We start from the raw sequence: 15,935 nt of genomic DNA on the forward strand, positions 1-15,935 counted from the left end.
TAGAAAAAGTGAAATTTGCTCTTATCACAAGTTATCAAAGGCTAGGACTAATGTTAATTCAATGATTATTTCTCTACACTGGCAGCTTGATCTCCTGAGTATATCTATCATTTTTTGTTTTCCAGGCTTTCAAATCCATTGTAATTTGCTTTTGTATTAATGTTAATGGTAATTTAATGAGATTCCACTTTTGTTATTTAATGCAATCTTTTGTGGTATCTTTGATGTTTCTATAATTTTGGTCTTCCATTTGAAACAAATACCATGATATTATTAGGGCACGAAAAGTCTTATCTTCTATGTATAAAGGAGAACAGATTTGACTGGCAGGATAGTAGTGATCAACTTAGTCTTATTTCTGTTGCATTATTATGTCTCCATTGTGTCAACTGTTTTCATAATACTGCACAGTTCTATTCGGTGGTTTATTATTCATCATCAACCAAACTAAAATCGTTACGGAATGATGATAAGATTATGAGTGTTGTTGATAGAGTACAGCACAGAAACAGACCCTTCAGCCCATCTAGTCCATGCTGAACCATTTAAGCCGCCTAGTCCCATCGACCTGAACCCAGACCATAGTCATCCATACCCCTACTATCCACGTACCTATCCAGACTTCTCTTAAACATCGAAATCAAGCTCGCATGTACCACTTGGGTTGAGAACTCGTTCCACACTCTCACAACCCTCTGAATGAAGATGCTCCCTTCCTGTTCCCTTGTTTCCTAGGTGGGAAAATAAGTAAAGAAATGTTTTCTTTCAATGATGGCTGTTCCATTATTTATTTGCTGAATTGTGTAATCAGTTTAATAGTTGGTGTAATGCTCCAACCTTAATAGAAATTAAGAAATTATTTATCAAGCTTATTCTGAAACCTTACTGTTTTTGTTTTATAGTTTGTGTAGTTTTCAGAATTCTGATGATTTAACCACTGTTTTTCAGCATCTATGGTTCTTCTTTGAAATTGCTATAAAGTCACTGGTGCAGTATCTGGTTGGCGATGACAAGCGACTGCAGGTAGGGAGATGTGGGGAGAATGCATAAAAACAACAAAGTAATATTTAAAAAGTACTGTGGCACATATGTCAAAATGAGTAAACACGTAAAGAACAAAAATAAAGAAAAAAACTGCATGTTATACTGAAGTTTCTCTTAAAATTACATCTGTTCATCTCAATTTAAGAATAAATTTTATTGCAACTGCTAAAATAACTTGTTTCACCATGAATAAGATCAATTTAATGACCCTCTGAGATTTAAGAAAATAGTCTAAAGCTTGATCAATTTGATGTTGACAAATTTTACTATTCTGACGAGCAGAATTACAGACTTTGAGAAATCATTGTATTCATATTCATTATTTTTCTCTAAACTGCATAGCTGAAGCGTACTGAGAGGTTTCCATCATCCTATCACAGTGCGATGGAAAAGCTGGTGACAGTCTTGGGAGATCTCATTTTCAAATCCTTCAAAGAATTTGAAGAAGAAACCAAGGAGGCAAACCACTATCTTGCCATGTTTGTAAAGGTAACATTTTGTCATGCTGAAAATACGTAACACAAAACCAAAACCTGATCACCATACAAGAACGTGGTGAGAGAGGGGAAGACGAAATAATTACAGTTTTAGGAATATGATCCTAGACCTCCTTCATACCATGTTTACACTTTCACTTCAAATAATTACCTGGTTCTTTGTAGCCTGGGAAAAAGTACACACTCAGGACAACAAATAATTTTCGGGTTTTAATTCCTTTATCTGTTTTAGATGTTTTAGTGCCGGAAGAGGGTCTTAAAACAAAACGAATGAATTTACAACCAGTTCCTGCCATTACAATCTCAGCTTAACTTTTGATCCACACCCTTGGGTATCGACGAATTGCGTATGCAGCATAAAAATACATAAAGCAAACCACACAAAACTAATACAGAACAAATACGGTAGTGGCAATTCTGAAAGAACACAATACAAACAACATTAGAATCCCCCCAACCCTGTACCTTATACATAGCAGTGAAAGTGTGAGCGAATACATCGCATCTAAGACGTCTACTACTTTTTAGTACACATGCTGAACTTCCAAACAGAAATTAAACATTCACGTTACGCTGTTACATTCACAATCAGTCATGATACAATAAAATTAGACAAAAGGTTCACTTTGGCACAACTTTTACAAGATATTGCCTGGTAGTTAAATTACAGGAAGACTGACTACTTGGCCGGTAAGGAACTTTGCACAAGCCACACTGTCCAGCGCCGATGCCTTCACTCGTGAAAATCTAAAGCATCCACATGTAAAAAATGTCAAATTACTGATATTCTCTATTCGCCCAACAAGCATAAACGAATTCACATGGATATTGTCAATCAATACTCACCGTTCCTCACCATGCTCAGTATCTCTGGGAGGAACTGAATCCCAAAGCCCCACCAACTTCTTCTGCAGAAAACAAAAATGGTCTCCACACTATCCCACGTGTGCGTAATGACATCACTGTCTCCACTTAAAGGCACAGACAACGATTCTAGCATTACCCGAATGGATGCCTAAGTTCACTTTTAACGATAATGAATAAGATTCGATGGTCACCCAGTTACATCTTTTTATAAAACGGTTATATTTTTTGCTCATTCCAGTAGGATGTCTTAAAATTGAAGTATGTATATTTTTGGGAATGTAAGGATTCAGTAGAATGCAATCGAAACAGATTCTGTGTCCAACTGTTAATGTTTGAGATGGACTTAGTGTTAGGCATTGGATATCCTTTCCTGTAAGCTGATTAGCTGCTGCTGAAGGTTATTTTTCTTTGTTTTAGAGAACTTTTACTCCATTTTGGCGCATCTCATTTCATAGCATGTGATCAACAAACGTGCTGCAGCATGCTATCAAACACAGTTTGAAAATCTATGTACATGTAATGGATTACATTTTTTAGTTCAATTCTCCTATTCCTCATTCAATTAAACTTGACCAGTAGGGTCAGATATATCAGATGCTGCCAGGATGTTTCTAATTAACTTTGATTAGTGTACTTCATAAAACAGTTAAAAGGTTTTCTGTGTGAAGAGCGTATTCACAGAATGGCTGCAGGGTTCAGTTACTTTAATCGGCATATCATTGTGACATTCCAGTGCTCTTTGAAGGGTGTGGGCCTTGAATACAGGAGCTAATCATAAGTCATGTCACTTCCTTGAAAGAGTCAATGATCTCTCCTCTGAGCACCAAAGTGGTCCTTCAAGCTTACCACTGGGGACTGATATTTTAAGAGACACTGTCACTGGAAAAGATTCTGCATTAAAGTTCATATCTCTCACTTGACATTGAAAAATGCACAGATGGTGCAGAATTTGTGAATTAAAAGGACAAAAAAGATTGAATGTTAAGTAAACTAGAATATATTTTCTGCACAGCCTTGCACAATATTGGCATGGGTTTTCCCATGCAACTTCAATGTACGTTTTTCTGTGCCATGTCCAAACATTTTGAGTTCCATCAGTGCTGCATCCCATTGGTTAATTGGAATCAGAATCAGAATCAGGTTTACTATCACTGGCATGTGACGTAAAATTTGTTAACTTAGCAGCAGCAGTTCAATGCAATACATAATCTAGCAGAGAGAAAAAAATAATAATAGCTAAAATAAAACATAATAATAAAGAAGTAAATCAATTACATATATAAATCTTAACACAATGATTTTTACAGCGATGTTTTACCTTCATGGACAGAGGATTCGTAATGAAGCTGATTGGCAGCTATATGAACATTTTCAATGCTGGAGATCATAAGGTAAATGGTACAGTTGTCAAAAAAAATTGAAAAACTCTAACATAATTTGTTAATAAATTGGTTACTTACTTTGCATATGTTTCATCTTGCTAATCTGTCCAAATAAAAATGTCTGTTATTGCTGTAATCCAGTAACATGAACCAGAGTCTTAAGTAATCTAGTTGAGGACTCCCATGGATTTCAGAACAATAACTGTTTGCTAAATTTAATCTGCAATCAAATTTGGCACTTAACTGCTTAAAGGAAACTGGTGTGATTAGGTCCACCATTCCTTTTGAAATTCCCCTATTTTTATTTCTCACACATTTATTTTATGCCACTAATTTTCTGAGATGTTACTTCTTGATATGCTACAATACTTGTGCTACTGATGCCTTAACCATAGTGCCAGGGGATGTATTTCAGATTTTTCACCGAGTAGTCAAGAAAGTAAGAATTATGTGTATCCATCTTGGGTCGAGTGCCACCTTAATATCACAAAGAATGAACTGAATAGCTTCAAGACTAAATAGCCACTAATGATGGAAATCAGAGAAAGAGATTGTCTAGGATGATCAGTCTGTCCTGTTTTGCTGTATATTACAGCAAACGCTCTTGACCTATCTCTTGCATTCACATCTTAAGCTCCAGTAGCTATTGGGAATATCAGTTTGAAACCTGCATCTTCTATCTGAGTGAAACGTTGTCATAACCATTTGAAGTGCAAAGCTGATCATGGGTAGTTGGAATTCAAGTATTTGAGATGGTTAGAATGGGGTAAATTGGAAAAAAAGCAAGACGAAAGAAAAGACAAGATTAGCGGCAGCAGCCAATTTATATTGCTGTACGTACAAAGGTGACAAGTTGAAAATCTTTCCTCTGGTATTAGTTTTTCATGTTGGTACAAAATAATGTATAAAACAATGGAGTTAGACATGTTGCATTATGCAGAAAGCATTCATGCATTATCTGAGAACTTCTTCTCTGCTTTATGGCCCACATTACTGTCTCAGGGCAGTTAGTGACGTGAAATAAATACAAGGAAAGTAAAATTTGGCTGAATGTAAAATGAGCAGTAGATCTGACGCTGCAAATTTCTCTTGATGTGTCTCGGGAGAAATTTGCATAAGAAGTGCTAGATTTGAAGGTGGGTTATTAGTTCTGAGAGTTATGTATTTATAAATCTATGAGAAGAGTTGTGGTTTGGTACTCATTACCCACTAAAGCCTATTCGATCATGATGTATTATGAAAATATGTTATTTTAATATATTTTAATTGCAGACTCTCTTTGAATACAAGTTTGACTTCCTGCATGAAATTTGCAACCATGAACATTTCATTCCCCTCAACTTGCCAGTATTATTTTTAAAGAATAAATCAGGAAATAAAGGTAAGTTAGCTTTTCTCTTCTGGATTAGGCTTGCCAATGGAGTGTAGGGAAGGCCTGTGATTTTTTTTAGGGTGAAGTTTTTCTTTTGTTGACACAAGTAATCAGTGGTTAATGTTTTTGGAAAGGGTCTCATAGCAGTGCATGACAAGGAGAGGTGGATTAAACATCAGACCCTACAGCTCTGTTGGGTAAAGTTTCACATCATTGCCAAATGAATGAAAGAATTACCTCTCCATCTCAAATCACTGAATCGATACAACGCTTAAGGCTATTCTGCCCATTGAATTTGTGCCAGCTCTTTGTCAACTAATCAAATCAGTTCTATTCTTCTACTCTTTCACCACATTTTTGTCACTTATTCCCTTTTATGTTTGCCTATCTCACTTTTGAAAATCTGATTAACTTTATTTCTATCATCACTGGAGGGAGAGTTTATAACTGTCCTGTACATGAAGAAGTTTTTCTTCACTTCCCTTCTGTTTTTTGCCCAGTAATTTGAACCTCTCTAACTTCTGGTCTCCCTACTTAGGGAAATAAATTCTTCCTGTTCATTCTGTCTCAATGTCTCAAATTCTATTCACCTGAACTAAATATCCACCCAGTCTCCTTTATTCCAGAAAAATAACTCCAGGTATGCCAATTTATATATTAGTTATGTACCTGGACACAGAGATATTTGACTATATACAGCAATTGTTCATAAGAAAACATTATTGGCATATTGACAATCTATACAACTCATAATTTTGAGACATAATAGACTACAGATTCTGGAATCTGGAGCAGCAAGCATTCTGCTGGAGGAATTCAGCAGGTCAAGCAGCTCTCTGGGGAAAAATAATGGTTGACATTTTGGGTTGAAACACTGCATCAGAATGCGGCCAAATGTCTGTGATTCCTCCTCCTCGCTCCAAAACAGATGCGGCTTAGCCTGCAGAGCTTCTGTAACAGGTTGTCGGTATCCCATAATTTTGTTTCATTTCCTAAGATTTCCATTTTGTGTTCATTGGGGAAAGTCTCATGTCTTGGGTCATTATTTCTAATTTCCCTTGAATTATGTGATTTGCCAGTTCATATCACGCCTGGCCTTGGAGAGGAAACAGGGCAGGTTTATAAGGACTTTGCCCCAAATGGAAAGTTTTAGTTATGAGTAAAGACTGGCAAGACTGTTTTTTTTTTGGAATAAAGGGGACTGCGTGGAGACTTAATTAAGATATATAAAATTTGAGACACCAAGTTAGAAAGAACAGGAAGAACCGATTTCTCTTAGCAAGGATACGAGAAGCTAGAGCACGTAGATTAAAGTTAATTGGTTAAAGCATTATGGAGTAATTAAGGAAAAGATTTTTCACCAAATAGGTAATGGGGTATGGAACTCTTGCCTGGTGGTTAAGACAGAAAAAAATGTAGAAAAGGGCAAGGTCATGAAGGGACATAAACTACAGGACTATAGGTCAAGCAATGAATGGTATGATTAACTGAAAAGCCTTTACTTAATTTTCTATGATCTCACGAATGTATGTGCGAGGGAAATATTGAATGTGTTCTTAGTTTTTTGCAAGCTAAACATGGACCTATTACAACCAGTAAATCCAGAAGTAGTTGAATGTTTGGTTTGTTTAATAGTGAAATCACATGATGGGTTGGATTGTACAGTAGTGCAACAAACTCATTCAACTGTGTTATTGATCTGGATTTAGAATTCGGTCTCAACTAGTTGCAAGGTGAATGTCATTTGATGAATTTTTTTCACCTGCATTTACCATTCGTTAGTTGAAATGAAATCATTATTTTACATAGGTTTTTTTAATAAAAAAGATGGGGAAATGATAATACTGAGGCCAATAAAATCCCAGAGAAAGCTATAAAGTAGATAAATAAGCTTTCACATTAATGGGGACACACCCAGAGAAATGGAAGTCTCCACTTGAAAATCAGAGACAATGTTTGTGGTATTCTTCAAGTGCTTAGGATATACAAACAATCTCTGGGAAATTTAATTTAGATATGTATAAATTTGACTTGTATGCATTTTGTTGTTCAAACTGTACTTTTTTTTTGTAGACACACTGCCAGAACATACTCTGACAAATGAATTTTGTCGTAACCATTTTCTTGTTGGCTTGTTGCTTCGTGAAGTTGCATTTGCACTTCAGGAAGACCAAGATGTTAGACATCTTGCAATTGCTGTCCTTAAGAATCTACTGGCCAAGCATTCACTTGATGACAGATATTCAGGAAAAGTAAGTTACGTACTGTATCTATCTATGGTACATTGAAAGTATGGACTCTGCTGCTTTGTGACATTCTTTAAAACTTCCAGCCTCATAATTTAGTTGGAAATCATTTGTTGTATAGGCACTGAGAGACAAATTACCAATAGGCTGAATACCTCTACTAAGCTTCTCCAACATCTCCCGACCCCTCTCCCATCTCCACTAAACCACATTGCCTCTGACAATAAACGTTCATAGCCAGGTCCTAGAAAACATAGACCATTTCCCATATCATCTATGTTTTAACAAAGGCAGATACCAATGATAAAATTCACCACCATCTTCAATGTGCCAACAGAACATTTGGTTGATTGATAGAAAAAGTATTTGAAGATGGAGACTTCAGACCTAGCATAGAACTCGTGGTACACTAGGCAGCACTCCAATCTACTTCTGAGTCTGAGCTACCTGCACCAAATTTGGCAATTACTTGAATAATATCACCAACATTGTCTCTGCTAGTCTGAAATGTCAGCATCCATTCCCACCAGTGAGGCACCAGTTGCTCTCAGACAGCTAGGCTGAGAAAGCTTCATTGTTTGCCATGTCTACTGTCATGTTCCTGAAGCAGCCAACTTATTCTGAGGCTATTCACAAAAACAGTTCAGAATAAGCTGACTTCGTAAGGTAGATGGGAAGAATGACTCGGTATCCTCACAGACTCCATGTTATCTCTCGACCAAAGTTGCAAAGGAACATTTGGAATGGCATTGCGAAGGTCAAGACTCATACATCAGGAGCACGTTGAAGCCTTCCATATGTAGCAGAAGAGCACTCATACTCACCCACCACCACTCTGATACTGTTACATGTCAATGCCGGATATGTCACAAATGGAAATGATTATTTTCCCTAAAGTCAAGCTGGTGTGTGATAATTCACACTGTGTTGCCACTGTCTGTTTGGATTTGGTATCAGTTAGAGATTTAGTTCTTAGAAGAGGGAAGGAAGTCTTAGTGAACAAAGTGCTTTGGTCTGTGCTTGAAATTCGTTCAAACTTTCTGTGTAACTCCATTGCCATGCAGTCCTGAGGCACTAACGTCACTTGTCACTTATAAGCTAATGCCTAAGTTGCTCTTAAAAGAGCAAGGACCAGATATTACATAATATGATAGACACTTATATACTACTTCATTGAAATATGTCAGTATGATTAATAACTATTTTTCCATGCAGAGTCAACAGGAACTCCTAGCCACTTTGTACCTGCCATTGTATGGAATAATTCTTGACAACCTTTCGCGAATTTTTATGAAGGACATGTTCCCATTCAATCTCAGTTCCTCTAATCCGGTAGGTGTTACATCAGGACTAACCATTACCGGAGCAATGATGATTAACACTTTGGTGACTTACCATAACAAATTTAAAGAAATTGTCACACTGTATTTGCCCTCATATATAATCTGTTATTTATTTATTCATTCATTCATTCATTCATCTACCTTCCTAACTAGTTAGTTAGTTAGTGAAACAGCATGGAATAAGCCCTGTGAGTAGCAACCCTGATTTAACCCTAGCCTAATTATGGGACAATTTGCGATGACTTTGGACTGTGGGAGGAAACCAGAGCACTCAGCGGAATCTCATGCATTCCCTGGGGAGGATGTACAAACTCCTTACAGAGGGCAGCAGAAGTGAACTCCAGATTCAGATGCCCGAATTGTATTAGTGTCAGGCTAACTGCTGTGCTACCGTGCTGCCCTCTCGGTATATCATGCTGGAAATATTATTTTATTGGTTTGATAAATTGTATTTTGTAGAAACTTATGCAGTTATTAGATCTAGACTCTATGCCTCATTAACTCTACATATATCCAATTGTGATAATAACTGGAAGCTATGTTAAAAATGTGTACTCTAAATTATAGGGTTCCAGGGATGACTTGAGTACTGCTGGTGGTTTGCAGCACCAGTCAGCAACACCAACAAGGAATACAAATTCATTAGAAAGTTCAGTCTCAAAAGATGTTTTGAATTCAATAGCAGGTAAATCCTTCTAAACTGTTATTTTCTTTAACTCCCAAGTTCCATCCTAAGTATTGGTGTAATTTGCCTTTAATGTTGTAGATGACAGTTTTGAAACTCGGACCATTTTACAGTATCAGCATGTAATTATAAAAATGTATTTTTTTTAAAATAAGTATCACATTGTTAGTTTGAATGCAAATAACATTAATGGTGCTATTTTTAGTTTTTTCATCTGTGGCTATCTCAACGGTGTCCCACGAAGACTCCAGAGGTTCACATGGTAGTTTGGATTCTACCTCTGGTACCTGTGAGAGAATAAGTGACAGACCCGACTCCTCTGAAAAGGTATCATTTTGAAAAAGTGTATTGAAGTTTTTATGAAGTGTGAAGGCCCATTTTATTCAATCCTATCCTAACAGGGAAAGGAATCTAGCATCCATTCCACCTTTCCTTTGTAAAATCCAGACCCATCACTATGTTTGATCATGAGCTGTCTCCTTAGCTCAGAGCCAACATGCAGGGACAAATAAGCTAAAGTATTTCATCTGTTTATGTTATTTCAGATAGAGTCAAGTAGAGCTGTATTTCTGAAATGTTTGACTTATTGGGATTTGCTAATAGTTTAAATCGTCGGTTCCTAGATACATCATTGATATTGTTTTCCTGTCCCAGAGGCCAATCAAGTTTGGCCAGTTGCTTTATCCTTCAATGCCTTTGTAAATGGTGCACATTACTAGAAAATATTAAGCTCTTTTCAAGGGATATTTGTTGGTTTCCATCAGTTGCCCAGGCCACTCATAAGTAAGGATATAATATTAATCTGCCAAACCAGATGAGATTGCTTCAACTAGGCAGTTAAAATGCAAGAAGTCTGAATCCCGTCTGCCCTCATAGCCTTAGCAGAACTGAAATGAGATGGAGAGTTGACTACTTACTCTTCTACCAGACACTGTTTCTTCCTCCCACAGAGGACAATTAATCTTTCCTTTCATATCTGCCTGTTCTCAAATTTGCAATGCTCTGTTTTCCTTCCTTGTGGACAGTCAAGCTGTCCATCAGATTGGCTTTGATTGGGAATGCGTTGGAAATAAATTTAAAGATAATAGAAAGTATGGGATATTTGGGAGCTCCATAAGCCCATTCATAACACAACACTCCTTACCCCATCACTCTGGAGATAAGATGGAGCCTGTGGGTTCTCTTTAGTGCAGTGCTCACAGATGACTAATTGGTAGTGAAACTCTGCCATGAAACATGACACAAGTTCATTAAGTCTGCAAGTATACTTGGTATGCCTTAGACCCAGGTTAACATAGGACACAATTGACATTCCAGTGACAGATAATAGTTTGTGGCTTACAAACAATTCTATCCATTTGACTGAGTTTTATTCCATACCTCCACAATATTATTGGAACTTGTATTCAGGAATAACAAAGTGCATTGAATTAAAGGTGATAGAAAAAGTGAACGCGTAAAAGTGGCATTTAGTTCGACTTGTTTGTACGGTTGGAAGCCAGTGTTTTTTCCTGTTGTAAAAGATAAGAATGTCAATTAAAGGCCAATGGCCAAATAAATACAGCTCAAACACACATTACTTTAGTAATAACATTTCTAACTCTCCAGGCTTATTCAAGACCATTATCTTTAATTGGATCTGCTACTCGATTTGACAAATTAGATCAAGCTGAATTGAAAAGTCTGCTCACATGTTTCCTTCACATCATGAAAACTATTTCTGAGGGTAAGAGTCAATTTCCTGACATAATGTGGCCGAGTCTCAGACAACTGACTCCTTTCTGTTACTCATAGATCAATTTATTTAGTACTCTAATTTAATTGTGCATGTAAGCAGTGTTTTGTAATATTTAACCAAAGGGGAGAAGATGTAATTTCTCCCTTTACTGTAGCCACTTTGGTTGCAATCATCCTTTTTTTTATTGAATAGGTTACAACGTAAGACGAATAAGTAAGTTGCTGTTGTTGTAGTCAAAAAGAAAAATTTTTCAATCAACTGTGAATTTCAGCCTTAGAATAATGAACATTTATAATATGTTCATGTCACGGTAAAATACTGGGTCTGTTTATTTCAGATACTCTCAAAGCCTACTGGTCCAAATCACCATTTTCAGAACTGACAGATTTCTTCAACATTTTAGAGTAAGTGAAAAACATTAAATTCTCAGTTAGTTAAGGTTACCTGATTAGCACTAAAGAATAGATTCAATTAGAAATTGTAAACAGGGATTTGAGAGAAATGCGCAAAGGGTTGTTTCAAATATCTGTTATGCTGTAGCTCCATGAAATATTTGGACTTGAAACAGAATGTTTGCACACTGCTTCATTGTATTAACCTACTGCACATTTGCCTGTATAGGTTAGTTGCAGTTCCTTGCACAGCAACTCAGTGATCACTGTGTTAGTACATAGTGATGTTAAAGAAAGGTTTGGATCTTGTTCACAAGGTGGAGAGAATCTCCTAGTGGCCACTTATAAAATGACAATACCTACTGCTTCATACCTTTGTCTTGGCTAGCTTGGAATGGAATGGAGACAGATGTAGGTTTAAAACAAATGGTTACAACTGAAGTCTGGGAAGAGATGTAGATATGAAATAGAAGGAATTCAATAAGATCTAAATATCAGTGGATAAGAAAATAAAATTGCATTGCATTTATATCTTTCAATAAAGGTTAAACAAATACAAAACTGAAAGCAAAGGCATCTTTTATTTTCAGGTAAATTACACTGACTGATCATTACTGTTTCAAGTCCTCTCCTTTGTTTTCTTTCAGAGTTTGTATTCAACATTTCAAATTCCTGGGAAAGAGACAAGTGGCAAGGTAACGTGCAACGTTGTGAGTTTGCAGACTAAGAATTGCATTTGTAATGTAGCCTTAATGAGAAATTCCCCATGCTGCCTCACAAGGGAACTTTCAAACAAAAATTGATACTGTCAAATAAAGTGATATCGGGACAGATGACTAAATTTCAGTTGGAATCTTGTTTTTGAGTGCAGATTAAAGAAGGAAGTAGAGGTGGATATATGGAGAAAATGCAGAACTTTGAATTTGGACTGCCCTTGATCAGATGCAGTATAGAGAAAGGAATGTCTTCATTTATGACTTTGAGACTTTACTGCCTGTGAAGTTCTTCCAAGTTGCTTTACAGTACGTTTTAGTAGTACTGTTATGTTTCTGCTATTGAGTAAATTTATAAATATAACTTTAGTATACTCACCCAAAGGCAGCCTACTATTTGAATTTGTAAATTGTCTCCAGTTACATGCCTTTCAGCTGTTGATGTGATATAATGATAAAATGGGCAGAAGGATGTAGATAACAGGAATTCTGCAGATGCTGGAAATTCAAGCAACACACATCAAAGTTGCTGGTGAACGCAGCAGGCCAGGCAGCATCTCTAGGAAGAGGTACAGTCGACGTTTCAGGCCGAGACCCTTCGTCAGGACTCAGGATGTAGGAATTAAATTACAATCATGTCAACAATATTAACTATAATTGGAAAGAATAGTGAGAACGGCTAATATTAATGAAAGAAACCTCTATAGCTCCCTTATGTTTGTTATTGGAGATCAGGAAATAAGGTATCAAGGGCCAGATCACTGAAAGCAGCAGCATTGGTAAACCTTATGGTTAAGAAGGCAAATGGAATGCTTGCCTTCATGAGCTGGGAGGGATGGGGTTTGTGCAAGAGTATAAAAACTTGTTTAGCTAAACTGGAGCACTCAGTGTGTTTCTGGTTGCCACACCATAAGAAGGATATGAGTGCTCTGGAAGAGATTCACTCGGGTATTTACTGGGAGTGAATGTTTTAGCTATGAAGAGTTGAGAAAGGCCAAGTTTCCTTTTCTTGGAGCAGAGAAGACTAAGAGGAGACTTAGTTAATAGGGTATCATTAATAGGGTAGATGGATGGGAAAATTATTCCCATGCACATGTATTGATAATTAGAGGACATTGACTTAAGGTAAAATTTGGAGATTTAGATGGGATTTGAAGAAGAATGTTTCCATGCAGAGATGTTTAAAATTTGGAACTCTTACTGAGGGAATGGTGGAAGCAAATATTCTCACAACATTTACCCAGTATTTAGATGAGCATTAGGAATCTTGTGACATACAGTATATATGGTCAGAGAGCTGGAAATTAGAATTAATATAGATGGTACAGATTCCTTAGCCATCAGGCTCCTGAACCAAAGGGGATAACTTCACTCAACTTCACTTGCCCCATCACTGAAATGGTCCCAAAACCTGCTGGCTCACTTTCATGGACTCGTCATCTCACGTTCTCGATATTTATTGCTTACTTATTAATTAATATTATTTATTTCTTTTTGTAATTGCACAGTCTGTTGACTTTTGCACACTAGCTGATCACCCAAATTGGTGTGGCCTTTCATTGTTTATATTATGGTTATTATTTTGTTATGGATTTATTGACTATTCCCTCAAGAAAATGAATCTCAGGGTTACTTATGGTGACATACGGTATAAGTACTTAGATTATAAATTTATTTTGAACTTTGAACTTTGAGGTACTTGGTAGCATTGACACAGTGAGACAAAGAGCTATAGTTTCAGTGCTATATGACTACATGACCCTATGAGTCTGTGAGGTTTTGGAGATAGCTAATTGAAAAGAACAAAAGCCAGAACTATCCAGAATGATCCTGAAATTTTAGACTGCTGTGGCATGACAGAACAAGGCTTTATGGCACAGGTGTTTAGCTGGGATTTGCAATGGGTGGCTAAACCAGTTACTGTACATAACAAGTGTGTCAACTATGGACCCTGAGGTGGAGGGAAAAAACATTGTACTGTATTTTCAAATAGCTTTTCACTTCAGATGGTGAAGTACAGTAAATGTAGCAACATCAATTTATTTGCTTTGTTAAAAATTGAAAACATAGTACTGCTTTATGTAACTACTTTTTTGACTAATTTGTCGTTATATTCTCTTTTGTTCTTGTTCTTTTTTTTAAATTTTATTTTTATTTGGATAAGGAGTTCACAATTATCATGTACTTTTTTCACACATATAACCTTTTCCATTTTTTTATATGTATAAATCTACAATTATTTATACATTCTTAAGTACACATTGAGATGATATAAAAGCAAAATAAACATTTAAATAGATAATTATGTACTGTGGTAAATCTAACCTATTAGGCTAAGTAATGAAATTAGTTGTTAAGAAAAATGGTAATAATAGTTTCCATACAACCCTTCTGGACCATTTCCACTGGTCCAAAATGTTGCATACAAGCCTATATACCAACCATTGTAGGTGTTTATACCCCAATTTGTTCGTGCTTGTTCCTGCCCGCAGACATAATTATCCAATCCCTATGTACTTATTTACTTAATTTTTTCATTTTTTTTATCCCTTTCCCAAATCTTTCCCTTTACTTGTTCTTGTTCTTATACACAACTTTAATTTTATTATTTTTAATTGAATCAGGAAGTTAGCTGCTGCAGCCAAACTTGCTCAAGCCAGCCAAAGTAATGGAACACTTAAAGGATCTAACCCGACTCAAAGTTCTGGCCTTCTCTCTCAATGGTAACAGCTTTCATAACTCTATTGTTGTAATGTCTTATGAGATAATTAATGATTTGTTAAAGAAGCCACATGAGGATGGGTTAAATACATATTCCACAACTGATTGTAAAATGTTGATGCCAAGAGCAAATATTTTTGGAAGATGTTCCTGACCTGCTTACACCTACTATGCTTTACTTAATCATTACATTTCAATTTCATATTTTGCATGCATTTGACAAAATGTTTAGTATAATTAAGAAGATTAATTGGAAGAAAATACATATTTTCCTAAAACATTAGAGTATCGTGGTGCTGATTTGGTTGCCCCACTACAGGAAGGATGTCTTTGCACAGAGGACATTCACCAGGGTGCTGATGTTACAAAGATTGAAGGTGTAGTAGACAGTGAGGAAGGTTTTCAGAGCCTGCAGAGGGACTTGGACCAGCTGGAAAAATGGGCTGAAAAATGGCAGATGGAGTTTAATACAGAGAAATGTGAGGTATTGCACGTTGGAAGGACAAACCAAGGTAGAACATACAGGGTTAATGGTAAAGCACTGAGGAGTGCAGTAGAACAGAGGGATCTGGGAATACAGATACAAAATTCCCTAAAAGTGGCATCACAGGTAGATAGGGTCATAAAGAGAGCTTTTGGTACATTGGCCTTTATTAATCAAAGTATTGAGTATAAGAGCTGGAATGTTATGATGAGGTTGTATAAGGCATTGGTGAGGCTGAATCTGGAGTACTGTGTTCAGTTTTGGTCACCAAATTACAGGAAGGATATAAATAAGGTTGAAAGAGTGCAGAGAAGCTTTACAAGGATGTTGCCAGGACTTCAGAAACTCAGTTACAGAGAAAGGTTGAATAGGTTAGGACTTTATTCCCTGGAGCGTAGAAGAATGAGGGGAGATTTGATAGAGATATATAAAATTATGATGGGTATAGATA

General features: G+C 36.5%; 1 protein-coding gene across 5 annotated transcripts in view; it reads left to right on the plus strand.

Annotated features, from left to right (window-relative positions):
* The window catches only part of dock10 (dedicator of cytokinesis 10), a 299,700-nt gene that overhangs the window by 243,520 nt on the left and 40,245 nt on the right, over positions 1 to 15,935 (plus strand). For all 5 annotated transcript variants that reach the window (XM_063045871.1, XM_063045867.1, XM_063045869.1 and 2 more), the window contains 12 exons: positions 949 to 1,023; positions 1,387 to 1,533; positions 3,716 to 3,799; positions 5,063 to 5,171; positions 7,236 to 7,414; positions 8,624 to 8,740; positions 9,319 to 9,436; positions 9,642 to 9,763; positions 11,045 to 11,162; positions 11,512 to 11,578; positions 12,214 to 12,261; positions 14,904 to 15,002. In XM_063045871.1, coding sequence (XP_062901941.1) covers positions 949 to 1,023; positions 1,387 to 1,533; positions 3,716 to 3,799; positions 5,063 to 5,171; positions 7,236 to 7,414; positions 8,624 to 8,740; positions 9,319 to 9,436; positions 9,642 to 9,763; positions 11,045 to 11,162; positions 11,512 to 11,578; positions 12,214 to 12,261; positions 14,904 to 15,002 — 1,283 coding nt within the window. The remainder of the gene's footprint in view (positions 1 to 948; positions 1,024 to 1,386; positions 1,534 to 3,715; positions 3,800 to 5,062; positions 5,172 to 7,235; positions 7,415 to 8,623; positions 8,741 to 9,318; positions 9,437 to 9,641; positions 9,764 to 11,044; positions 11,163 to 11,511; positions 11,579 to 12,213; positions 12,262 to 14,903; positions 15,003 to 15,935) is intronic.

This window comes from Mobula hypostoma, chromosome 4, assembly GCF_963921235.1.
Source record: "Mobula hypostoma chromosome 4, sMobHyp1.1, whole genome shotgun sequence".
Taxonomy (NCBI): Eukaryota; Metazoa; Chordata; class Chondrichthyes; order Myliobatiformes; family Myliobatidae; genus Mobula; species Mobula hypostoma.